Source organism: Betta splendens, chromosome 17 (assembly GCF_900634795.4).
Source record: "Betta splendens chromosome 17, fBetSpl5.4, whole genome shotgun sequence".
Lineage (NCBI taxonomy): Eukaryota > Metazoa > Chordata > Actinopteri > Anabantiformes > Osphronemidae > Betta > Betta splendens.
The window spans coordinates 2,811,979-2,838,836 of record NC_040897.2 but is presented as its reverse complement, the minus strand read 5'-3'; the positions used below and the strand labels follow the sequence as shown (position 1 = coordinate 2,838,836).

Genomic DNA, 26,858 nt, shown 5'->3' with positions numbered 1-26,858 from the left:
TACTTTTAGTAATTGAAGGCAAACGATGACAGATATGGAATTTAGATTAGTTAGTAAAAAGACACCCTTCAAAGACTTTACTGAACTCATTTACCGTAGCGTAGTTGTACCACATCACAGTGGTCTAATAGCTCAAAGACTGGACAACATCATGGTACATGGTGGAGAAGCACATCATTATTGGTCCAGTATGGGTTTAGGTAACTATTGGACCTGCCACAGGAGTGGATGTGATAAACAATTCTGACAATTCAGACAATTCTCCCTACAAGTTACCAGAATATAATGTTCATGAAGCTACTACAAAAACCCTCAACATGCATGAGCATCCTGTTCACCTTGACCGACCTACTGGAGCACAAACAGAGCATGTGCAGAAACGAGGTGGAAAGACTTCAGTCCCATTGTAACTGAATGATGTGAGTTGGAGGAAGTTGATGGAAAGTAATTTTCAATCCATAGTTGAAAGTCTGTGCTTGTCTGCTTACTGTAACCGGAACAAGGACAGGAGTGGATGCTAACTAAAGACCAAGAGGATGATCTGGCTGATATCCCAGACACTCATAGGAGGCACAGGACACAGAAAAATAATTCACATCAGGCATCACTCCTATAACGTACATGTGGCTCTGGAACGTTTTTCAATTTCAGTCTGAAAAATAGTCCATTTAGGATTAACCTCATGTTATAGACTCTGTGATATAGGGGAAACAGTGACATAGTCTCTCATGTAGCACTGGCCAACAACTAAGACAAGATGGAGCAGATCAAGAGCTTTGAAATTGATGAAAAGAATTCTGAATTTTCCAGGACAGAGAAGCTGATGTAGGAGAAACGTGACCTCTGTTCAGTCTGGTCAGACTCTGGCTGCAGCATTTTGAATCAACTGGAGGCTTTTTAAAGAATTATTTAGTGCGGAGCTACAGAACAGTTGTTCAGCCTATTCCAGCTCATCATAACATATGGTGACTCTCAGTGTGTGTTTCATTTGAATGCTCATTTCTCTCACCTTAGCAGGACTTTGGCTCTTTTTTGTAAAATGGTTTTATTATTGCTCTGTCAGAAACAAAGTTGGCACAATATGGTCTTGTAGAAGGACTGTTTAGGCTGAGGACACACTGAATAACTGATGAGCATGTTCAAGTGCAACTTCCTGAGGAAGAAATAGTCGAAGAATGTTTCACACAAAAATATGTCTATAGGGTTTGACTGTGTGAGGCCAGTATATAATAAAACTGATATTGTACGGAATTTAAGAACACAAGTCTTTAAAAAATTAGTTAAATCCATTTTTATTAGCTAAGGTGATTATAAACAGTGTAAACAGACAGTACCTGAGGCACTTTGAGGAGCTACTGAAACAACTTTTTCACAAGCCTGAAGAAAGCTTCTGTTTTCTAGCTAACACTTCACTAACACTTCATACAGACCAGCTTCCTCTCACAACACTAGCTAGTGCCTGTCACTATAACACAAGTCTCAAATGGTCAAATAGACTCCATGTGGCTTCCATGTGGCTTCCAAGCTGTCCAGCCTCCTCTCAGCTCTCCTCAGACAGACTGGGTGGTTGCCTGTCCAGGATGCTCGCCAGTGTTTTGAAGGGAAGTCCCCAGTCTCCAAGGGAACTGAAGTCCCCGGAGTCATCAATTACCCATGATTCTTCTATGGAGCTCAGGGATCCAGCCGCTGAGCCTCCACCCTCATAGGCGTACATTGCCAGAGAATCATAGGGTGGAGCATAATCCTGCTGGCTGCCTTCCAGCTGCTGTTCAATGAAATCTTTGATAATTTCAGCATCACCCTCAGTCAACCTGCCATGAGAAGCGAGCGGGGTCCTAGTAGTCACAGAGGCAATGATGTTGGCTGTTTTGCGATGGATATCAGGTGATCTGATGTTGTCACAGCTTCTGTTGAGATGAAGCAGGATCCCATCACCGTAGCCATTTTTCTCTCTTTTAGAGGTGCTGCGAACTCTTGAGTGTTGTGTTGTTCGGTGAGTGTTACGCAAAGTGCCCATGTCAAAAGCACGAGTGTCCGCCTCACCGCCGCCCTCATCATCATAGTGAATGACATTATCACGAATGTCTTCTTTTGATGTCATCAGAGTCTCTTTTTCTTTGCGATGCCTCTGACTTATGCATAATGCTACCATACCTGCAAGGAGCAAAGACAGAAGCCAGTCAAAGCTAAGCAATGTTCACAACTAATACAAATATCTACAGTACAGGAGTAACATACTAAGAGCGAAGCACATTGACACAGAAGCCTGAGGATGAGGAGCCTGCATGTGTGGAGGAGGAATAGCAGAATGTATTTTATGCAGCTTTTGACACAGTACAACAGGTATAAATGAGATGTTGGCTTCTGAAATGAAGAAAAAAAAAAAAGTATAATCACTTTATTATTTACACTGTTGTTGGGGATCTCATGGGTTCAGGAGGTCCCTAAATAATCAGCATGGAGAGCTATCATACGATCTGAACCTCTGAATATGCAAACCTTATGTTTTGTAGATGCAGATTTTATCCGCATAACAGTATAAATCTATGCGGGGCCACATGTGCAAAAAACAAAGGGGCATAAAACTCTCGGAGCTGCCAAAGTGTCATGCTGAGACACTGCATCATTTACACCAAGGTGTGAGTAAACACCGTCAGCCATTTGATGCACTGGGGGGCAGACCCAAATGTCAAACCTGCACATTCTCCCCATCTCTCCATCTTCTCACCCCCCAAAACTCTGGCGAAGAAAGGCCACTACCGTTTCTCTTTCCACTGAGACTCAGACCCAGTCAGCATCTGCCAGATAGAGAAGGAAACGGGCCTGACCACGCTTTGCTCAGAAGAGAAGCCAACCTACACCACCAACCCTACTCACGCTCAACGGCTACTACTCCACTGACAGAGAAACCCGCTGCTGGAACAAACACACATCAACATTCTGAGTGTAATATTTAGGCCAGACCTTGTCACAGTTCTATGACAAACTCAGGGTTTATGCTGAAATGCTGAGTTAATTGTCTCGTTTTCCATTGTGTAATAACATTTCCTTTACCAGACTTTAAATGCAGGATTGTGTCAGGAGGCAGAACCCAGGTGTCCACATTTACCGCACATGGCCATTAAAGATACAAGCAACAAGGAAGACACACGAGCAGAGGCCATGGAGATATGGAGAAGGGACTATTCTGAACCATCATCGCAAAATCTTTTCCTGAGAACAAGATGTTTTTTGACATTTATGTTCTGCAAAATTGAGGTGTTCAACTAACCCTTAAATCAGTAATATTTACAGAGGAACATATGGCAGAACAAACTGAACCATGTCCAGTTATGCACAGACAGTTCTTACTATTGCTAGCATCAGAATATAAGCCAAGACAGGCTGATGTCTCTGTTAAAGAGGACATTCAACAGTGTGAGAGATTAGGTTAGATCCCAATGAGCCTCATTAAAATGTGCAGAAAATCTTAGTTTCTATCATCATCATTTTGATTAAATTTGTCGTCTTTAATCTTTTTGTTATTTTAGTGATAACATTCTTTCGTCTTCAATACTACTAATGGTGGGATACTGTACATATGTGACTGGATATGTGAAACTCATTTCCACATTGCAAACCCTAAGTGCTGATGTAGAGTCCAGCCTCCATTATGAAAACCATCTCATTCGTAATGCACTGAAGACTAAGGCACAGAAAAGCAGAGCTAGCATAACCTTGGGGTATGTGCTATAGAAAACAAATGAGGTCATTGCTGCCACGACAGCCGCTGGGTTAATGGGGTCTCCATGAATCCACGGCAGCTTGTTCAGCGTATTTGAAAGTCCCATAGAAAGCTTAGATCTGGAAATAAAGCAGAGACAGCGCAAGGTCTCAGGGGGCACGGTCTGTGATCGGCCTGTGTAACATCCTTTAACTGACAATGACACATTTACACATGGCTTAGAAGCAGATAGAGCTAAACACAAGGTACTGTTTGATGTCATCCCTGCATGTAGAGGTAGTCTCTGGATGCCAGGTGTCTCCTATAGTCTCCCATACCAGTTATGATTGATCCCATTAAGAAATATGATGGTCCATCACTTACTGTACCTCCCTTTATGCTTCACTCTCACTCATCCATCAAAGGAAAATAAGAAACTTCAGTTGGTCCTCTAATATGGAAGAGTTTCAAAGTTCCACTCCAAGCAGGGACTGACATACCTACAGCAGGTTGGCCTGTTCACCTCTCTTAAATGTTATATATCATAATGCCATATGCTGACATAACGATGTGTAAGTGCTGAACTGATAATTAGTTTTATGTTCATTCCCTATGTCTTCTTTGTGTTTATAGTCACGGTTTATTATGCTTTTCTGCCTTTGAAAAATTGTACTAATTAAACCTTAAACTGATATGAGGAATGATTGAATGATTGTTATTACATCACCTATTCACGTCTTGTGTGTTCTCATTGTGTCTGTTACGGTCCAGCGAACATAATCCAAAAAAGCGCTTGGAATACACGACATACAATATATTCACAATAGTCCGAAAACTGCAAGTGTTCTGCTCCAACTCCTGAGCGAAAAATTATTTTCTTCAACTTCTGTGAGATATAACGCACTTAAACGCGGATGATCTAAGATGGAGACCATAAGACTGCCGCATCTATCGAGACTAAATGAAGCGGAACAGACCAAAGTATGGCGCTTCCTGCCTTAGCCTTACTAGAGATAGGAAGTTTGATTCTTTTACCTGACTCAGATCTTTAACTTTCAAACAGTAAAGTGAACAAATCAATTCGAGTCATTCGTTCATTTTGTTCATTTACGGCGCTGTGGACGTTGAAATAATGGTCGCGGTTCTCAAACACTGTATACTGAAGACAACATGGTTTGCTTTAGTGGACAAATTATAAACACAAAATGCCACAGGCAATTAAAAACCATGTGAAAACTTAGCAAATACACATCACATTAACATGACTTATGTCCTGCATCTTTACTGCCATTGTTGTTTAACAGCGCGTCAGCCTCTAGCGGTCCCATGATAAATGAACGAACAAATGAATCAGTAAAGATCCATATGAATGAATCAGGAACAAACTGGAGCGCTTGCTGCTCGCCACAGAGCCTGCGCGGATCCGCTGTGACGTGACAAGTGAACGAATCCTTGAGAAAGGACTCTCAGTTGAGTAGGTCCTGAATGAATCATTTCTACTTCCTGTCCTGCTGACTGAGCTAAACCAGCTGCTGCCATGTGGTGAGAGAAGGTACTGCATGGAACTGAACGAGTCGTTCACTGAGAGGACTCGTTCCTCCCGAGTCATACTGTATAAAAGATTAGTTCATACGAATCGTTAATGAACGATGACAAATCACTAGCCCTAACCAATTATGTACAAGTTCCTGAGAACCACCCCTCCCCCACTCCAAAGCTTACAGGGTCAATAAGTGCTGGATGAAAACGGACAAATCATACATTTATATAAAATAGGTCCCATATTTATATATAGATATTTACTTACTTATATTGTGGCCCTCACCATTTAGAAACTAGAACCATGGTAAATCGGCTCCTACTGCAAAAAATGGAGCTTAATAGCCAACGGGTTCATGGGCTCCTGTCAGTTGGTGAGTCATAAAGTGTGCATTTTACACATTTAGCTTGTAGCACAGCTGTAGAATGACAGAGAGGAGTCAGGGCAGTTTACCTGTCAAAAGAACAACACATAGCAGAATAGCCATCAAAGCTCCGGTGCTGAGGCCCACAGGCAGAAAGATGGCCTCGGGCGAACAGGTCAGCGAGCTTCCAGTTTCACAGGAACACACCCGGATGGTGAGGGTGGACGTGCTGCTCTGGGCAGGGTAGCCACTGTCTTCTACCAGGACTGGAAGGATGAAGGCCTCCTGTAGATGCCGCTTGAAGCCCGACTGCCGAGTCACGATGCCCGCTGTGTTGTCTGGAAGCCAGGAAAGAGAGCACCTCAAAGATCACTTTGTCTCAGGTAATGATGAAAGCAAGCTATGCAAGCTATTTCTAACACTATGACGCTATATAGTGGGTGACTTGGCTCTGCTCACTGGAATTTGTTTATCACCCTTAGTTTGAAGTTCATCAGCCGCATTTTCTTAAAGAATAAAGATGAAATAACTTACATTTATCTCTCCATAGCATTAATACTGAAATGAAACCTGTGCTCACTGTTGAGTAATGTCTAATCTAAGTCTGACTCTAGGCTTCTACTGGCCTCTAATGTCTACAATCTGAGAAATTTTAATGATTAGCAAAAGTGATCATTTCAAGTTATTTTTCAGAAGCTTTGTTTAGATCATATATTATAAAAATAAAAAGTTTTGTTGCCAGACAGAGCTGCTAAGAGAATATGATGGAAAAGAGAAAAATATAGAACGTGAGATGGTCAATAAGCACAATGAGCACAACACTGAGTCTGAAAGTTAAGGAAAATGTGATATACAGTAGCAGGTGGAATAATAAATGTATCCATCCATCTAATTTCTTATCTGATGCCGGGTTGCAAGGGCAACAGTCTAAGAGAGAGATACAAACTTCCCCCTCCCCACTTACTCCAGCTCTTCCAGTGAGACTCTAAGGCATTCCCAGACCAGCTGAGAGAAATAATCCCCCCAGCGGGGGCTCATGGCCATAGGTGAGGGTAGGAACGTAGGCTGACTGGTAAATTGAGAGGTTCGCATTCCGGCTCAGTTCCCAATTCACCACAATGAAGCAATACAGCATCCACATTACTGCAGCGGCCGCCCCGATCTGTCTGTCCACGCTCCATCATTCCCTCACTTGTGAACAAGTCCCCAACGTATTTTAAATCCTCCACTTGAGGCACGAGCTTTCCTCTAACCTGGAGACACCAAAACACCTTATTCTGGTCAGGAACCATGGCCTTAGTCTTGGAGGAACTGATTCTCATCCCAGCTGCTTCCCACTCAGGTGCAAACCGTCCCAGCACACGTTGGAGGTCCTGGCCTGATGAAGCCAACGGGACAAAGGGCAGCCCTGCCAAAGACCAACATGCACCAGGAACAGGTCTGACTTACAATGCAAACCAAGCTCCTGCTCTGGCTGTACAGAGACCGAACAGCCCTTAGCAAAGAGCCTCAGACGAATGTCTTCTCCAAGTCCACAAAACACATGTAGACTGGTTGGGCAAACTCCTACAAACCCTCCAACACCCTAGTGAGGGTGTAGAGCTGGTCCAGTGTTCCAAGACTAGGTCAAAAACCACATTGCTCCTTCTGTATCTAAGGAACAATAATACATTCAATAAAAACAAAACTGTTTGAAAGTTGGTTATGTGTAACATATAATACAGTAATAGAGAACAAACATACAAACCACTGGAGCTGAGCAGCATGTCGTCCCAAAACAACTGCTGGGGTCTGTGGGGGTCCAGTCTCGCACAGGTACCTGACCCATCCGTAACCACAGCATCTGTCAGAATAGTTCTGCAGAATGGCAGTCTCTCTGGCTGGACCACAGCTCCCTGGTAAGTTGCTGCCATACCACTTCTTAAATCCTGAAGTAGAAGCAGCTTTGACCGGATTCAACATTCTGCACCGTGACGACCAAGAGCGAAGCCAGCTTGTTTTCCTGTCTACTGCCCTCGTGGTAGCAGCACCTCAACCTTTGGGCTGAAGTTACTTACATGGCGTGCACTAATAAAATAATTAAAACCAACTTGAACTTGAACATTGTTTTTATGGTGTTATACAGTACATACAGTACATCTAGTGTTAGGATACAATCATATTCAGACAATTGTGAGAACTATTGTTATGTCTTCATTTTTTTATCTAAACCTTTTCCATCGTGACGTGTGTGTGTGTCACATAAGATCCATTCTCCCCCCAAAAGATGAAGATGCAGCCTGACAAGGTGGAGACCATTAAGGCGCCTTGTTCCTGTCACACACACACGCTCCAGTTCCCCTCGGTGGCTGCAGGCCTGTGTGTCTGACTCTATCAGCTGTGATGCTGACTTTGTGAGCACAAACATTCAAAAATATAACAATGGTTGTTGGTGAGGAAACAGCTGGAGACCAAGGCAGCATTCCAAATTTACATTCAGCAGGAAAGGGAACAGAAAAGAAAACTTCAATCTAATCGCTCCCTGGTAGGATACCAGACTCTGACCCTCCTACTGGGTGTGACTGGGTACAACAGTAGTAGGCAGCCTGACTGGTCCTAAAAGCAGCACAGAGATTAGTAAATAAAAGTTCAATGTCTGCAGCAGAACGATGGAACATAAAGCTTATGATCAACTCTCCCTGCCCCGGCTGATACTGAGCACCTCGACCAGATGTGCTCAGTCAATCAGCAGCTAACTGACACACCTGATCAAGGTGATCAGCAGGGAGAGTTGGATAACAAGCAGGACAGTGGCTCTCATTGGCCACCCCTGCTGTATTGGCTAATGGAAAAAACAACATCTGATTTAAATCTGCTTTTTACCAACAACTGTGTTGGGGTAGGGTTGGGGGTAACGTCTTGCATTTGCTTACTTCCAAAGTCTCGAACAGTGAAGTTTCTATTGCGGAGCTCCTTGGGAGACTTGAAGAAGAATCTCTGGCCAAGAGGAGGAAGGTCCTTGTCCACAGCGCTGATCATCTGGATCACCTGATGGGGGGTCAATTAAACTAGGTTAGAGTTAAGAAAAGCTGCGAAAAATCCACATGTTCCTAATCAGTGCAACCATAACAAACTATCACATGACAGGAGCCATATAACCAAAAAAAGTTAAACTACGCAGGTGGAAGCTCACCAGCCCAGCTCTGGAGTCCTCACAGACGAAGGTGTCTGAAGGAAGGACCAGCTCCGGAGGAAATTCGTTTACATCCAGGATGTTGACCATCACGGACACTTTGGCAAACAGCAAAGGGTTGTCTGTTCGGTCAAAAAGAGGCACATGACAGCACACCCGCGGACAATATTCATAGAAACAGGACATGATCAGAGACCAACTAACAGAGCCTCTTTAATAACACCAGCATTCAGTCATTCAACTTACATGTCTGATGACACTGTTCATTTATTCTGTCATTGGTCTTCCAGTACTTAATGGGCTATTTGAAATAGTTAAGGTCACACTAGCTATCAACAGTAAACCATTACAATGGTTAGAGACTGAGGGTGTAATGAGAATATTTATTAAACTAGTCTGATTTATTCGTCAAGGATGAGTACTTAAAACATTTTGTAATTTGTTCCTCGAATCTGGTTTAGTAAACATGTAGAACATTTCTAAAGTGGATGAGCTCTAAAATGCCCAAACCTTCAAAATGCTTCAAATTGTTTTCCAGCCCAGTTTTTATAGCATGTCTTGATTGACAGCAGTTTCCGGACTGTCATTACATCACCCAGAGAAATGGCACAATGATGTGTTTTCAGACGTGCACAGATAGCAGTGTATCTGTTCAACGAACAACACAGCAACTTTATAGATATGCAAATGAAAAAAAATACAGGACGTATGACGTGAAGCAGAGACTGCTACTGCAGAGTGGCTACGGCACCAGAATCATCCTGGACGTGAGCAGCAGGTCCATCCAGGTGTCAGGGTCTATACAGTATGTTAACATGGAAGGACTTGGCATAGTGCAAGTCATGACCATCACTTACTCACAATGCTGATCTTTATCACCACCCACATGGTTTTACAGACATTCAAGACTCAAGTGAGTGGATGGTGTGTTTACAGGGTTCATGAACATATCCAAGATCAGTTTCCCAGATCAGTCATGCAATGTTTACATTGTTCTAGCCTTTCTCAATGTAACTGTTTTCTGATCCAATGGGTCATGTCAATTATTGCCACTAGATGGCGACAGATCCTCACCATTGTTTCACTTGACGTTCACTCTCCATCTCTTCCATCTTAACCAGCCCATAGAAGATGTTCTCTTGTTCTTTTACACAATTCCACCATTTGGGACATGTTTCTTTTTTCATTCTGATTGTGGATGGTTTATTTAAAAAAAACATGTTTTATTTTGTAAAGGTGTTAGATAAAACGTGTGTTTTATCTAACAAAGGATGGTTGGCACATATGTAATCGGCAACTCTTGCACACTTCCACAGGAAAACATTGGTGACCACCTTTGTTTAAGCTTGTGATGGCTCTTCCTGTCCCACCATGGCTACACATCTGTGCTCAAAGCAAGGTCTATGAAGACATGCACAAGCGAGTGAGGGTGGACGAACTTGACTGGCCTGCACTCAGTCCTAACTTCTACCAGACAGGAAAGATTAAAGAGGAATTGGAGCGGAGGCTGATCCAGGCCTTCTCATCTAACATCAGCGTGTGACCTCGAAAACGCTCTTCTGGAATCCTTACACTTAGTTACAATTATATTCATATGACACATCAATGATCATTTTCCTTTGAACTCTCTGGTGTAGTTGAAAAACGGATGATGTGGCTACTAAAACTGTAACAGCTCTTGTCCTCCTGACTCTTATCTTTTGGATACTTACTGACTTTGGTTGCCACTACAGTGATATTATGCCAAACTGCCGTCTCTCTGTCCAGGTAGTCATTAGTGGAAATGGTTCCTTCCACGGTGTCAATTTCAAAACAGCTGTCAGACCCTGGCTGCCACTGCAGAGAATATCTAGAGATGAGACACACGAGGGAAACAGGCTTACATAGGAACAGCAGTGTATTGGACTGAGTCTATTCGGTATAGGTATAATATACACAGAGACTCTGCCGTTCAAAGCTATCCTAGTTTGGTAATTTAATAACGTCCAGAATCAGCAGATAGATCTCAAATGTGGTTAAAGATTAATAGCAAGAACCGAAAACAATGATGTCATTACCGGACAGCACTGCTGCTGGTGTCCAGGTCATGAGCTGTGACTGAGCCGATGATGCTTCCTGGGGGGGTGTCCTCATACACATCCATGAAGTAGGAGTCTTTGGTGAACACTGGCGGCTCTTCCATGTCCAGGACGTTCACCTTGACAGTGGCTGAGTCCTTGAAAGGCCCCATGTGTAGGAACCGGGGATCCACCTGTTCGTTGGACACCTCAACCTTGAAGGTGTAGGACTTCTTGGTCTCATAGTCAAGAGTCTGTAAACACAGAATGGATAAAATGTGATTATTATTAACAATAATAATACAATGTAAGAAGAGCTTCTGGATATAAAGCTTATGAACAAAGCTGAAAAAGATTTAAACTGCAACATTGTGTTTGGGTTTGTGCTAAAATCAGGTCCAAATTCTTGTCTATGACTGGAAATTCTTGCGAACAAAATATTTTAAAAATTACCTCAGAGATTTCCCTTTTGATCTCCGCTCACCCACCGCACTCAAGTGATGAGGTCATCAACATGCCCACCTTTGACCTCTTCCCATAAACAGCTAAAAATAAATAGGTCCTCCACAAATTACAAAGTACTACTTTTGCCACTGTCTCAATCACTGGAATTTTACTGAATTTCCTTTGAATAATAATTGTATCACTTTCATATTCACAACTCATCAAGCTTGTCAAGAGGACAGGATCCTGCATCTCATAGTTTGTGTCCATACTGTACTGTATATTAAATCCTTCTATTAGATATAATTATTTCTTGTTCTTAGTTTTGTTTCTCATAATGTCAGTTTCCAACAAGCATTTGTTGTCATATATATAAGCAATGTGGGTGGACTGGATATAATAATCCAGTCCACCCACATTGCTTTTTTTTCCGACCCATTCAGATTTTTTTTTATGTAGACCTTCCTCGTTCATGTTGCTCGTACTGTATTTTGCTTTGCTTCTTGACTACATGTTTGTATCCCCATAGATAGCCCTGTGTCCTTCAGCTTGTCTCAGTAGATCAGTGTTGTGTTTACGTTTATTAATTGCACGATGCTATAGTAGTTGTCTTCAATGTGTGTAGCAGGTACAGTAGAGATACGGTTCACATCTAAACTGTTGTTTCATCACTCAAAAGCTGCAGCAGCGGCTGTTCTGCAGAGTCTGTGATTCTTCATGAGAAGCGTCCTCACCTTTGTTGACTCCTGCTGACAGTCCTGCATAGCTGCAATGTTTTGTCTCCAGTCCAGTGACGATGTCAAATGTATTTTGAGTTTTTTTTGCCAAGTTGATCTTGTTTGACTATTTTTTAATATCTTTTCAAGGACAGCTTCCAGCTTTACTGATTTCCTGGGGTATGACATTGCTGGAGTTTTTTTGTCTCTTTTCTTGCCTCAGTCTGACAATAAACACTTTCTTCAGGAGGGTGTGTAACTGGAACCTCAGATCTCACAGATGTTTACAGTGTAGGTTTTAATCAGTATTTGATTAAACTTTAGAATCACTCTAAGCAGTAGGATGCAGGGTCTATAACAGTGAAAAAAGATTATGGTAAGGCGCAAAGAAACAAATTGGTTTGAAGGATGTAAACATGAGAAGTATTTTTTGATTGAGCGCACAACTCCTTGTGCCCTCAATCACAAAACACTTCTCTTTACATCCGGTTTACTTCCGGTATTTACAGTCTACTGAGGTATGATAGGTGGGGGTCAAGCAACTTTAAGTATATCATTCCCTGCCTCACAGCAGAACAAGGTGGTTTCGCTACGTTTGGTCTCAGACTGGCCTGCCTGCACAGGTTCAAATCCAGGAGCTACTGCAACAGCACAGCGAAGGAGGAAGTAGTCATTTTTGGAATAGTCCATCGGTAGGTAGGAATTCAGCCAGACCCTCCTCAGCATCCTGGGCCCCACTCTAAGTTACCTGCTGGCCTAAATCCAACACTACAGCTTTTATTGCAACAAATTAACCTCACTCCTAACCTCTCCTAACTAACTAACTAACTAACTAACTAACTAACTAACTAACTAACTAACTAACTAACTAAATCCTCGTCCTTGATAAAATTAGTTGATTTTTAAAAATATTTATGAGCTGCATGAAAGTCAACATATATTTATTATAATTATACTCTAAACAGAAATTGTAAAAACATCAACAAAACATCTGTATCTATTAATTCTAGAGAGCTACAGGCGGGGTTTGTGATCACGTCCACTTATATTATACTATCAATATTAAAATATGGTTGAATCCATATGTTCAGTGTTCAATATTACAGAACAAACAACAGTGAGAAACATCTCATCCATTGTCACTGTCACTGGCTCTAGGTCTGACTGTTACACTCTGAAGTTCTGTTCCTTTGGTTACTGTAGTTCTCTTTAATGGAAGGGAGGCTGACAGGAACGCTTCTCTTAAGATCGTCTAATGATCACTGAAGTAGGATATTTGGGTTCATGTAGTTGAATTCTACCATAGCCACCATAGAGTCATGGATTTATCTAACATCTAAAGTAAGAGACGGAGTGGCCAAAGTGTCGTGCTCAGAAAGTAGCTGTCAAGTCAGTGGGGATTCAGAGGAAGGTCTGAAATAAAAGCCTCCACAGCCCTGTGTGAGTTACACTGTGTAATGGAATGTGACATGTGCACTGTGCATCCCACTGTGTGAGCGTGATACGACACGATGGAGAGTTTAATATTTACAAATGTCTGAATCCATTCTTCTTCAGAATCCCCAGACCTCTGTACACACTGTAAACAGTAAACATTGAACCCAAGTGATGCTCATTCTCTCTGCGTCTCCTGACGCAGCACAATCAACTCTGCTTTGTGTCGAAGCCACTTTCTGGCCTAATTACTTGGTTCAGTTGAAGGTTAAAAGACAGAGACCACAGCAACATCAGCATATCAATAAATCAATGATGAGCCTATGCAAACGTCTCCGAGGTCTAAGCTGTCGACAACAAGAATAGTTGATTGAGCTGATTTCAGGATTTAAAGCATGGTTTTGTTTTCGCATACGTTTCTATATATACTATATACATATATACGTTTGATCACATTTTATATTGAAGCCAAGTCCTTAAGTGCAGTGTTTGTCAAGAAGCCTCCATGACTGAGTTGTGCTTCTATTCTATTGATTACATTTCCTCTTACTGAATCCTCAATAGTACTTTACAATGTGAAAAATAGTAGTGAGGTGGTAGTTGCATGTGCAAGAACAATATTTATGTTTACACTATTAATATTATTGCTACAATATAATAAAAGTAAGTGTAATTCACATTACAGCATCATGGGTTGTAGCATGTGGATGAACAGATGTGACATCATGGAAGCTATGCGGTTTCTGAGTTACTGTAGCTACTTTCAGCCAGTCGTACCTTTTTCAGAATTATAACTCCCTCCTGATTGTGGCCGTCTGAGATGATGTCAAACATTTTGCCCTCATCCCCTGGAAAAATGACATAATCCAACTCTGCGTTGCTGCCAGCATCCAGGTCATGAGCTCGAATCCGGCCGACTGCTGAGCCAACTGATGCTAATTCAGGCACTCGCAACTGAAAAATACCTGCAGTTATAGTTGGGAGGAGAAGCCAGAGTTACTGATCCTCTTGAAAGACAAATCACGTATCAAAATAAATGAATCATCAATTGGACATCATGGTACTTTTAGCAAAGCGTGGTGGGTTGTCATTGACGTCGCTGAGCGTGACATTAATGGTGGTGGTGGAGGCCAAGCCCCCCAGTTGACCTCCCATGTCCTTGGCCTGGAGAAGAACCTCGTATTCCTCTTTGACCTCGCGGTCCATGTTAGCGAGTGCTGTCCTGATCACTCCTGCAGAAGCAGCAGAAACTGTGTTAGCTCACTGATTTGCACTGAGTTCTCCTAGTGGTGAGGCCCATTGCAGACCCTGACCAGAACAAGCATCTAAACTAAAGCTTCGTGTGATGTCTTGGTCTTTATATCAGTTCATTGTGTAAAATTTATTGGTCAACCAGGGCCTGGCACATAACAGGCAGGGAATCAGTGATGTCTTTGCATTTGAACTTGAGACAGGACTTCAACATCTGGTTGTTTCGCTCCCATGAAACTGATGATATTAGAAAATGAACAATTAAAACTCTTTTCTCTATGGCAGACCCCTGACATCCATGAAGTTTACTTTCCTACAACACCTGCAGATTTTGGATGTGCCTGTAAATGCCTCCTTTTATAGGGCCAAATAAGGCCCTAAAACACAAGAATACTATTATATAAAAGCATGTAAATGTAAACACGTGAACTGGCTACAGTGTAAAATACTGATGTTACCACGGTGGAGTAAACCACGATGACAGGTCACAGGCATTAGCGTTTTCTTCCAGCTGTTTGTGTTCTCACTACGCAATACAGTTTATTATGCGGAAATGTATTTCAACTTACATTTACAACAATTACATTATTCTTGAAAATCAATTAAAATGCATGAAAAACAACATATTGACACAAAAAAGGCTGTGACTGTGAGTTAGAGTTGAATTTTCCAGCTCTGTGGTTATTCAATGAGTCAAAATCTCTTCTGAGGACACATGTGTTGCCCAAAATTTCAACATTTTATTTTTAAGTTTTTAACCACATGCAAGTTTATATTTCTGGTGAGTTGGGCGTATCACAGCTCCTTCCTCACACTCCCCACAGCATGACATACACCAGTGAAAGCATCTTGGCTGTGCTGTATTCTGTGCTGGTAGGAGGATTCATGCTGAGGCACGAGGCTCCTCAGGGTAAAAATGGACCACGGCCTTCACAGTAATTACTGCTCAGTCTGTGAAAGGACTGAAAATCTTTAGAAGCCTTCAGTGCTTCAGGTGCAGCACTAAGGAGAACTCGCTCTCATAATCACTCACTGTGTCATGACTGGCTGCTTTCTAAGCTGTCAGGGAGTGAACACAACTGGGAGCGTGAGCAGTGGGTTCATTCAGAAGTCATAGCTGTGTTATAGTGGGTAGGTGTGAAGGTGCTGGCATCACCTGTCTTGGGATCCACAGAGAAGTAGGGCTGGCCGTGCAGGATGCTGTAGACGATGCGTGCGCTGTTGCCATATGTAGGGTCATCGGCGTCTGTTGCAGTCACCTGGGTTACGTAGGTTCCTAGGATCACGTACACACATGCACGCACACACATGCACGCACACAGGCACATTCCACTTAACCAACCTTTAGAGAAATCAAATGGACTGATAATTAGGACTAATAATGTAATACAATTAAGGTTCAAAGGGAATAATACTTAGTACAACATTGGATGTATATAAAAGTATCTATAGAATTTAAAGCAATAATGTCACTAGTACATCATTCTATAGATACTTGTGCTGTGGTGCTAATCCTGAATACAGTTCACAGATGAACTGGAGACAAGCTTGTGTCTGTTCTCTTAGACTTTGGACTGAAGCATTAACAGCTTAAGTCCTAAAGACCTTGGCTGTTAAATTACCTCACAGTAAAGGTATTTAGCAGACAGATGGGCTACTAAGTCTGGCTTAGTGTGTGCAAGTGTGTGTGTGTGTGTGTGTGGGGGGTTAATGTTTAACACAGCAACCATAACTAGGTGAAAAGAATCCATCTTATTGCTATTTGAGTATTGAGTTGTGAGTGGTAAGTTGATGAGAGAAAAACACTGTGCTTTCTGGATGTTCAGTGATGTCATGCTGACCAGCTGATGACGTTGTTTGACTCTCTCTAAAACCATTCAGCATCCCTGCGCTCACCAAGATGCAACTACACTTAGTGACTCTCAGTTTTATAAGGATGAGTCCAGATGCTGATGCCAGATGATTTTGGTGACCTGATGCTGCCATTCTACCAAATACTAACGTTGTACTAACAAATACGTAACATTTTATACTCATGGATTCTAGAGTTTGCAATACCAGCTGGTGCAGGCCGATGGGTGGGGGCTCTGACGGATCAAGTTCCCCCTTCTTTAGGTGCCCCTCTCAGCATTAATTAACCCTCTGGGCCGCTTTTTTTTTTTTCTAATTCTGATGCCCCACTTCTCTCTGTATATTAATGCAACTCAGGCTCTGTGAGCTGTGCTATAAAGATGTCACACTATGAAATACATGTAGCATGGGATCAAATGTATGTAATGCAAATGTATATGTACATTCTCATGTACATGTACAAAAAAGCACAGCTGTTGTTTCAGTCACACCATTTGTGTTAACATGTATATAAACAAAATGCATTATTAGTCCTACATTAACTCATTACACGGGACATCAGTCTGTGCATTAACTGACTCCATCCTTGAAACTACTCATGTTGTTTTGTCTTTAGTTATTAATAATGGCATCAGGTTTCAGTCTTGATATGTTGGTTCTCATCCTTTTCTGTTTTACCATGTGATGCTAAATATATACTATATTTATCTGACAAAAGCAGTAAATGAGTGCCAACAATGTTGTCAATGTTGTTAAATGAGTGACCATTTCCTAGTCTTAGTTTGTAAGGTTAAACCCAGAGTAGCATAATTAGTCACTTTAGACATGTCCATCAGTGGCAAGATTCACCACTCGGCTCTTTACTCATTGTAGTAGTGATAATGTGAAGTTGGCAGGTCTGTAGCTATAACTCTGCAGACAGTAGAAACGTCTGCACACTCTGACACTACACAACTTACAATATACAGTACTTATGCACTGAAACTGAAGGCTAAGTTGAAGAACTACAATAAAATGTAAAATCTATTGTTTCTGAAAACTATAACACACAGAGCACGGCTGATACAGACATACATACATACTAACATTGATTTGTTTTCAAGCGTCACATCCAGTGGTAGACATGTCCTACTTTAATGAATGATGTTCTTAATGTTTAGATGTTTAAGCTGTAGAACTGTCGCCTCACAGTAGGGCGTGGGTTCCGTACCCGTGGCGCCTGGGTGCCTTTCTGTGTGGAGTTTGCATGTTCTCCCCGTTTTTGCGTGTGTTCTCTCCGGGCACTTCCTCCCACATTCCAAAGACATGCATTAGGTTAATTGGATACTCTCCATTACTCATATAGCAAGTCACTGCAACGGTACTGCAGTGAAAACACTAGTCACTTTGAACTGCTACCACTGTACTGTAGGTGTGAGTGTGCTGAATGGTTGTTCATCTCTGTGTGGCCCTGCAATGGACTGGCGACCTGTCCCGGGTGTAGCCCGCAGCTCGCCCTCAGCAAGCTGGGATAAGCTGATAAGCTCCAGTGCCCCCCCCCCCCCCCCCGTTTTCATCTGAACAACTGCATGTCCAAACCTTTTCTCAGTGCACTTATGCACAGCTGATGCAATGCTGCTCAGGCCAAATCAAGAACAGCATTTCGATGTTAATCAACTGACCTGGAAGTGTTTTACAGTAGAGAACCATCCAAACCATCAATCCAAACGATTTCAGCAGTTGAAAGTAAAATCTCAGAAAAGCAGATTTGTTTTCTGTCACTCGTAAAATAACTCATAACTCAAGCTCAGATCGTCTGTATGATCAGCTGCACGTCTCACCTGTGGGGGACATCTCAGGGACACTGGCGCTGTAGGGACCATCTGGAAACCTGGGCTCATTGTCGTTGATGTCCTGCACCTTAATGATGAACTGAGACTCTGGCTCCAGAGGGAAACCTGTATAGATGTCAACAGCTTGGGCCTTCAAAGTGTAGTAGGACTTTTCCTCCCTGCAGGAAACAAAAAACATCATGCAGTCAAGCCAGCATGTTGTCTTTACTGTAGGTTCCACACGGTGATTGTTAGTTATATAGGTTTTCACTTAAATACACATACAGAAATGTTCTGCCCTGCTCGACTTTTTGGAGTGGTCACATTACATTACACATACACTGAATCTCCATCAAGACGAATCTGAACGTTTATTTTGCCTTAAAATATGGGTGAATAAATTAACTTTAACATTTTAATGGAGTGAGATCAAACAAATATGTCCAGTCCTATAATAAATTATTATTATTATTATTATTATTATTATTATTATTATTATTATTATTATTATTATTATTATTATTATTATTATTATTATTATTATTATTATTATTATTTATAATAATAATAATAATAATAATAATAATAATAATAATAATAATAATAATAATAATAATAATAATAATAATAATAATAATAATAATAATAATAATAATAATAATAATATCTCCAGCACTTTGCTGTCAGGGGTTTTTATTGATGGCAGTAGAAGCAGCAGAAGCACCAGCACTAGTACTGGTCACTAGCCTTGAACTAGTCTACAGGAGGCTGGAAAAGTCTAAATGAGAATAAGAAGCAAGAAAATATCAAACCTTTTCTTCACCATGATATCAATAAAGCATATTAACAGATTAACTGACAGGGTCGCAGCTGTGGCAGAACAGCTGAACCATCATCATGTCACTAATGATGTAACTTGTGATGAGTACTGACCTGTCGAGTCCCACTAGTGCATGTATGTCCCCTGTTATCTGGTCGATAGTGAAGATGGACCCAGCGCCTTCTCCTGACAAAGTGTACTTCACTGCACTGTCTCCGTGGTCCATGTCTGTGTGGAGCTGCAAGAACAAAGAAAGGCATGATGTTTCATAACATTTCCTGTTAGATGTTTGGTTCAGCTATTTCCTGCATTGAAGAACTCTTTCTTTATGTTGTTCATCTTGCTTGTGGTTCTCCAACTTTCCCATGGAGACCAGGACACAGGTCACAGGACACATCTTAACCTTTTAGCTCCACCTCTTGCAGTTCTTTGACATTTGTATGACTAGTTAGTGACTTTGAAGCTCATGAAGACCTGTCATGACTTTCCACTGTGTGCACGACTAAGTTGCACTTATTGTGTGTAACTAACATATTTAATGAGAAGAAGTTCAGATTGGGCGACTGTAAAAGCTCATATAACATAAACAATACAGATGCAGCAATATCATCACAACCCACTTGACACTGATGTAGTGCGAACAACACTCCTGTTGAGTCAGTTGTAATAATTATACCAAACTGGGAAGTGATTCTGTCAGACTGAACCCTGAACACATCTAAGTCAATTAAAGCCATACTTCACCGCAAAAAAGCAGGATGTGTTATAAATATTTTACATTTTATGAGCAAAAATGCGCAACAACATTCAACATTGATAGTCTATGTCCATTGCGCTCTGACAAATCACCTGAGCTGCAGTGATTGGACCTACCTGTCATTTAGCTCCGCCCCCCTCTCAGCATGGCCGTTGCTGGGGCAGGTTCAGAAAAAAACAAGGATGCACTAGTTGTAGTGTGTGAGCACATGTCAAAATTCCTCTGAGATGTTTCAGAGGACTTTTGCAGAAGAAGAATAATTTCTCTGCATAGAAAATATGCAGGAATCTGATCTGAAATCTTAAATATTACCTGCCATCTATTACCTGCCATCGTGTAGTCAACCCCCATTGAAAATCCTTTTTTCCTTTTCCTTTAACCAATCATTAAGTAATAAATCTGTAATAAATAAATAATATTAAAGAATTGGACCCTGATGTATCAATAAGGCGTATGTAACTTTTCATGCCAAAAGGCTCTGTAGATCACCCACACAGCCCGTCTGAAAACACGTGTTTTAAGCTCTCATCCACAATATATGCTTTAGGGGTGTGTCGCAAGCAACATCTATTTGAGGAAGCGCATAGCCGTGACCCGCCGCAGGGATCAAAAGTCACTGAATCCAGCAAAAATGGCTACCTCGTCCAGTAGTGGAGTTCAACCATATGTTTGATCCAAAATCTGACTCTGAAGTCGAATGGAAGGCTTTTGAAGTGGTTATATAAAATGCAACTTAATTAGTGTCTGCTCGTGGGGGGTGGGGGTGTCCCCATTTAGGGACAGTGGATTAGTTAGTTCTGGCTCTGTGGAGGTCATTTAGTGAGTTTGTTGGCACAGAATCCATTTGTTAGTTGAAGCTCCCTCCTCTATTAAAGACTAAGGAGCTGCAGTTTTAATTTTAGTTGTGTTCACACGTCACCTCACTGTGTGTTCTCTTTGTGGGTCAGAGTTTTCTGACCATTATTTGTGTTCTACAGACAGGAACCAGGAACGCTGCAGGTCGGCAGTTGTACATTGTGTTGGGTTTATACTGTAGCTTGTACAAAAACGTGTGCACAACACGAGGAAGAGAAAACGTGATCATGAAGGATTGGTTGTTTCAGGTGGAGTCTTTTTCCTCACTAGATAAATGTGGCTGCAGCCTGATTTGGAGCCAGTCACGTCTGACATCTCTGCATTCTTCTGATGTTGCATGTTCACTGATTTATGAAAACTCAAGTGCCTGCTGTGGCAGCATGACAGCTATGACCTACAGGTTTGATTGCATGATATTGTTAATATATTATTATTATTATTACACAGTCAACATAAAGCTCCTCCTTCTTCTAGTGTCCAGAGCAGTAGGAGGTAACTGAGGAGTCATGCCCGTGTTTGCAGCCTAATCTCAGCATATCTGCTTGTCTTCCTTAAGCCTCTAAACAAACTCTAGCCTTAAAAGCTGACATATGGCCATCTGGTAATAATGAAGCTGAGACCTAACAGCAGATTAATCAGCACAGGTGAACCTGGACAATCGGTTACTGCTGGCTGTAGACAAGGCTTAAAGAGATTGGTAAATCATGAGATTTAATAACCATGAGAGATATTACACATGCTAGAGGCATATAAAGCTGCAGTCTGAGCCTAAAAAAGGAGGATTTTTTCTTGTAGCCAATAAAATCAATGTTTTTCTTAAAGGGACAACCCATTTGCAAAGGACAAACCAGTCTTGATGAATGACAGTTCAGGTCAGGGCTGAGCAACAGATGATTGCAACAATCAACAAACTCAGTCATTCACTGGAGAACAACTGGCCCGCAGGTAGATCAGCATCACACTTACTGTATTGTGATCATGTCAATATGATGATGATCTAATGAGGTCTAAAACCTACTGGCCATGGAACTATTGTAGGACAGAAGCAAGGCCCAGTTCCGCTGAAAGTGTCATGAAGCTAGCACCAGGGGAGCTATTGTGAAGTGTCTTGCTCAAGGGCACACCTGATGCCAGAGGTGAGGACCGAACCGATGACCCTCTGCTTCCCCGATGCTCTACCTACCGAGCTACCAGGCCACTAGCTAGCCCCTGGTCCTGGGTCTAGTCTTCGTCCCCTTCAGGCTCCAGTCTTTTTTGTTCACCCCAACTCGCTCCGTGTTTAATATTCACCATCATCTTTCAAACGTAAATAGGTTTGATAGTTTTCCACTCCAGCATTACTCCCCTGTCCTCTAGATGACCCTCTATCACACATATTCACTATATACATTTCACACTCAGCAGGAAGCCTGTTAGGTTCCATTACTAAAGGACAAGCAGAGATCATTGACTAGATGAGCTTTACAATATAAAACTGCAATGTTCATAGTGACACAGTTACAGTATCAGGTCAAAATGAACCTTTACTTACTTTTCCCACGTACTGCGGCTCAGAGCCCATGTACTCCTCCAGGACAAAGAACTGGTTCCACACCCATCCTCTTCTAAAGCGTTGGGCTCTCGACCTTCCACGCCTCCTTAGCCTGGTACCTGTGTGCTCTAATGACGTCACTTTCTCAGCAGAAGACCTCAAAGTGTCCCCTCTGACTGAGGTCACTGCCCCCATAGCTTTGCTCTGAAGCTGATCCAGCATGGGGATTTGGGAGCTGTAGTCCAACAGGAAACAAGAACCCAGTAGAAATAGCGTGACATATTCCCTTGTGATCATCGGGGAGAGTTGGTGCAGTAAAAATAAAAATGAAAGGGAAAAGGTCACAGATTTGACTTCTCCCAGGTGGGGTATACATCCGAAGAGTAATCTGTGCTGCTGGATCAAATCAGGGCAAGTCCTAAACATCCAGTTTGGCCCATGGGCTTAGCATCCATACTGACAGGCAGGTCGGAGACCATGATGTTGGAACCAGAACGACCTTCAGCAGAAAAACCTGGTGGGAAGAGAAAATGTAGTGTCATACAGTGAGACTGTACATGTCAGATTTACAGTGAACACACTGTAGTACAGTATTTTAAGTTCATTGTGGTCATGACAGAGAGCGACAGAGAGAGCGAACCAGAGACCTGTCCCATATACACTTGACATAATGGACATAAAACACATTTAAATTAGGACTCTTTGGTCTCTTTGGAGAGCTACAGTAATGGGAAGTGTTTACTCAGTCTGAATGGCTGCCATCAGCTCTGCAGTCATCCTCAGCAAAGCACCAAATCAGATCAGATCCTGTAATTAGAAAAGGACTTATTCTTACCCTGACAGCTGATGTGGCCTATCAGTGCAAAGGAACAGAGAGTGAAACACTTCAGAAACACTGATATATGAGTTCATCGTACACTCAGTATCTCATCTGTGTATGTGAAGGTCTGCGTTAGGTTGTGTGATATTGACTCCTACGTGTATACAAGCAGGTGTTTACTGTTAAGGATGCCGTGACCTAAGAGTGAAGCTTGTACGGGCCTCAAGGCGATGACGTGTGAGGAGCTGGAGGCCGTATAGTATGAGGCCGTCTATGCTACTGCTGCAAGCTGCAGTCTTTCTGACTGTGTGTTTCAGGCAACAGCCTGCGTGAGCACCGCTCAGAAGGCGTGTTCTGAGCCAGTGTTGTTTCCCAGCGATGTACAGTACAGGCTTAAACATAAAACCAGCTACTACTGTACCGTCTATTTTAGCTCTTTGATCTATAAAAACCCAAGACAAATGGAAATATTCAAGTAACTCTAGAAAAATCTTCAATTCACCCACCTGTGCACCTGTAATTAACAAATATTTAAGTGTTACTATAACATTCTAATACTACACTAGTCCATCACACACCAAAGCAAAGGACGTTGGCTCTCTGTCAGAGGAATGAGATACAGTACTATGCTGGACTAGGCACAGTGTTTTATATTTAGTGGGTGAGGAAGCGTCTCGGAGCTGAGGTGAATGAACAACAGGTTCCACACAACAACAGGCGGCGTTGTGTTGTGCATGGAGACATGTTTCCATGTTGTTCTGTCAGCGGTGATGGTTACAGAGTGATTCTCAGCTGTCTGCTAAGAGCCACAGCAACGTTTTACACAAGACAGGACAAGAGACAAGACTTGTGTGTGCAAGTCTGCAAACAAGAAGCTGTTACCAAAATAATGCCATATTCATATTCTGCACACGTAAAGGAAAAACCAAAATGCTGCTTTCTAGGTAGTAGTTTTCTAGGTAGTAATAGAACGAACCTGCTGCTTAATAGTTACTGTTGTTAATGTGAAAGAAATAGGATGAACTGAAGTATTTGTTTATTATACACTCACTAGTGGACAGAGTTGACCTGGTTGGTGGCTGTGCAGCAGGAAGTCCCTCTGACTCCTCAGCCTCCCTGTCAGCTATACTGTAATACAGCCCCAGCATTCTATAGACAACTATTAAGGATGATGCTCTAACATGGGGTGTTGAGCCAACAAAGAGCCTCCATGCTATTCCTTAAGGATGGAATGAAGATAGAGCAGACATCGAGCTGCCCTCTGCTTCCATCTGACTGAAATCAAGGGCACTGAAACCAATGTTGGGCATTGTATGGAGCAACAACAAACAGCTCGACAGACAGTGAATGTCTGTTAGAACAGTCCAAGCCACATGGTTTACATTTTAAATGGGCACCGGATATGGGCCCATAGTTCATGATCTTTAGTGGTCCCACTAGCAAACACTGCTCTCCAACCAAAACAGGGTCTGTAACAAAATCTGAAAGGTAGAGGACAAACCAGTGGACAAAGTAGAACCAGAGTCAGGTCAGGAGAGAAGGAAGGAGATGTTGTAGGTCTAACTGCTGGACACGAGCGTCATATGACAGATGTGAGAGCCAGGCTGTAGCCAGGACAGAGGAAAACACCCTGTGTGTGCAGTGTACTGTACACTAAACCCACGCTAGTCACTCCACACCACAAAGGCTTAGAGCAGCGCTGCTACGGTGGGAACAAGTAACCTCTGCATAGACAATATGTCAGGAGCTTACGGAAGCAAGTGTAAGTTTGTATCCTGATTCTCTCATGTCGACGGGAGACACTCCATCCCATCACCATGGTCACTTCTTACAAGGAATGACTGTCATCCCAAAATGCAGGAGTCAGTTTTACTCATCTATTGTCTGGTCCCAGAACCAGACCCTTTAAGAAGTTGATCAAACACAGTTTACTATAGATAAAAGCAACTAGGAAATGGGCTGTGTACACATTTGATATATGCTTAGAGAAATAACAGAGCTATATCTAGAACAGTGGAGGAGACAGAGACACTGGGGAGAGACAGGCGACCAGAAACCCAGAAGTCATCAATCTTCCAGTGAGGTGGAACAAGGCGAAGTGCCCCAGTGGGAGCAACGATGAGAACTATCTGACAGGGAACACAAATGCATTCATGTCCTAAAGATTCAAATACCATCACATTAAACCATGTCAGGGCTGGATCTGAACCACTGGTGTGAAGCTAAGGCAGCTACAGAAAAAGCTACAGCAGTTGTTGAGGTTTTGCCAAAGCCAAACATGTGCTGGCTGTGAAATACAGCAATCATGAAGCAAATATGTGAAATACAGCCAGCAGATATTAGTTTTTTTTTCCTGTATTGCCCACAGACGATGTGAAGCATTTAACTCTGAGGTTTTTAATCTTAAAAAGACAAAAAATAAATTCCATGTGGTCTGATGAGGTCATTTCTTAACAAATATAAAGTAAATGTGATGCAATAATCAAAGAAAGTTACTCTTGAGATTCATTCTCTGAACTTAGCCTTTAAACGCTTTGAAGCCAGTTCATTCATAATGTCTCTTGTCAGTCAAATAAAAGGACAGAAATATTAATAAGATGGATGCATTAATAATGATTATCACAATAAATATTAGCTTAAATAACTTTAACTTTACTTTCACGTCTGTCTGTGTGTTGCCCTGCGAGGGACTGGCAACCTGTCCAGGGTCTTTCTCACCCGTAGACAACTGGAACTGGCTCCAGCACCACCGCAGAGGAACAAGCGGTAGAAGATGGATGGATGGATGGATGGATGGATGGATGGATGGATGGATGGATGGATGGATGGAATACTTTCACTAAAATTACAGTAGAGCAGGAAGAACACGAACTGAATGGACAAACGCGCTGTGAAGAAGCCACTGAGTCACGTCTGTGGCCACGACGGCTCGCTGATGAAGACGATTAGCAGGTGGTCTTGAACAACACCCGGCTTGACTGAGCCACACCTTCTCATCTTGCAGCACAATAAGCTTGGATTAGCTGCTCTAATCAGCAGGATGTTTCACTTATTAATTCTCTGGTCCTGTCCTGTTGGTAGTGAAGCAGGACGTGTTTCTGTTGCTTCAGCGTGTGTGTCCTAACCATCAGCCTTTAAATGCTAATGAAGTAAATGTTAAGACGTTCCCATGCGTATAAATAATGCACGCGCTCTGTGTTTCTCATGCTCCTGCATTATTGAGTGATAGAAGGAGGAATGGACCTCAGTAACAATGTTGTGTAACTAGTGTGACACTTGAATGAAAGTTTAGTAATTAGTGTTTATTACAGCTGCTGTAACTGTGCTGTTCAGGAGCTGTGAGCAAATACCAAAGCTTCAGTTCCCCACACGCACAGTGGCTCGTTTCACATAAACAGTTTGAACGAACTTCACATCCCGTCCTTGGAGTGAATGAAACTTGAAGCTTCCCTTCCTTAAATGTGCAACACGTCAGGTCAACACAGGGGTCAGTTCTTCGACTATAGCTGTCACTTCTTTAATTGAATCACCACTGTCCCACCTCTCATCTAATACATCTAATACTAATACAACAGGCAGCAATGGTTACACAGCAGTTACCTTGTCGAGCCTCTGAATGCACCTCAAGCTGCTGATGAGTGGATCAGGTCCCCTCTCCTTCCGCCTCGGTCAGTTTATCGTGCTGAACTAAATCCTGCTCCCTCTGCCTGCTCCTCTACTGCCTTCTCTCCC

The 26,858-nt window shown here is 42.2% G+C and overlaps 1 protein-coding gene across 1 annotated transcript; it reads right to left on the bottom strand.

Annotated features, from left to right (window-relative positions):
• Window positions 1–610: 610 nt before the first annotated feature.
• On the bottom strand, window positions 611–26,858 carry LOC114845029 (cadherin-12-like). Its single transcript, XM_029132770.3, has 13 exons — window positions 26,727–26,858; window positions 22,307–22,820; window positions 19,277–19,401; window positions 18,353–18,522; window positions 15,838–15,957; window positions 14,495–14,662; window positions 14,208–14,395; window positions 10,837–11,090; window positions 10,492–10,628; window positions 8,780–8,901; window positions 8,520–8,634; window positions 5,697–5,945; window positions 611–2,154 (listed from the first exon to the last, which is right to left on the bottom strand). Exons 2-13 carry the CDS (start codon window positions 22,730–22,732, stop codon window positions 1,541–1,543), a joined length of 2,688 nt encoding a protein of 895 aa, XP_028988603.1. The 5' UTR covers window positions 22,733–22,820; window positions 26,727–26,858; the 3' UTR covers window positions 611–1,540.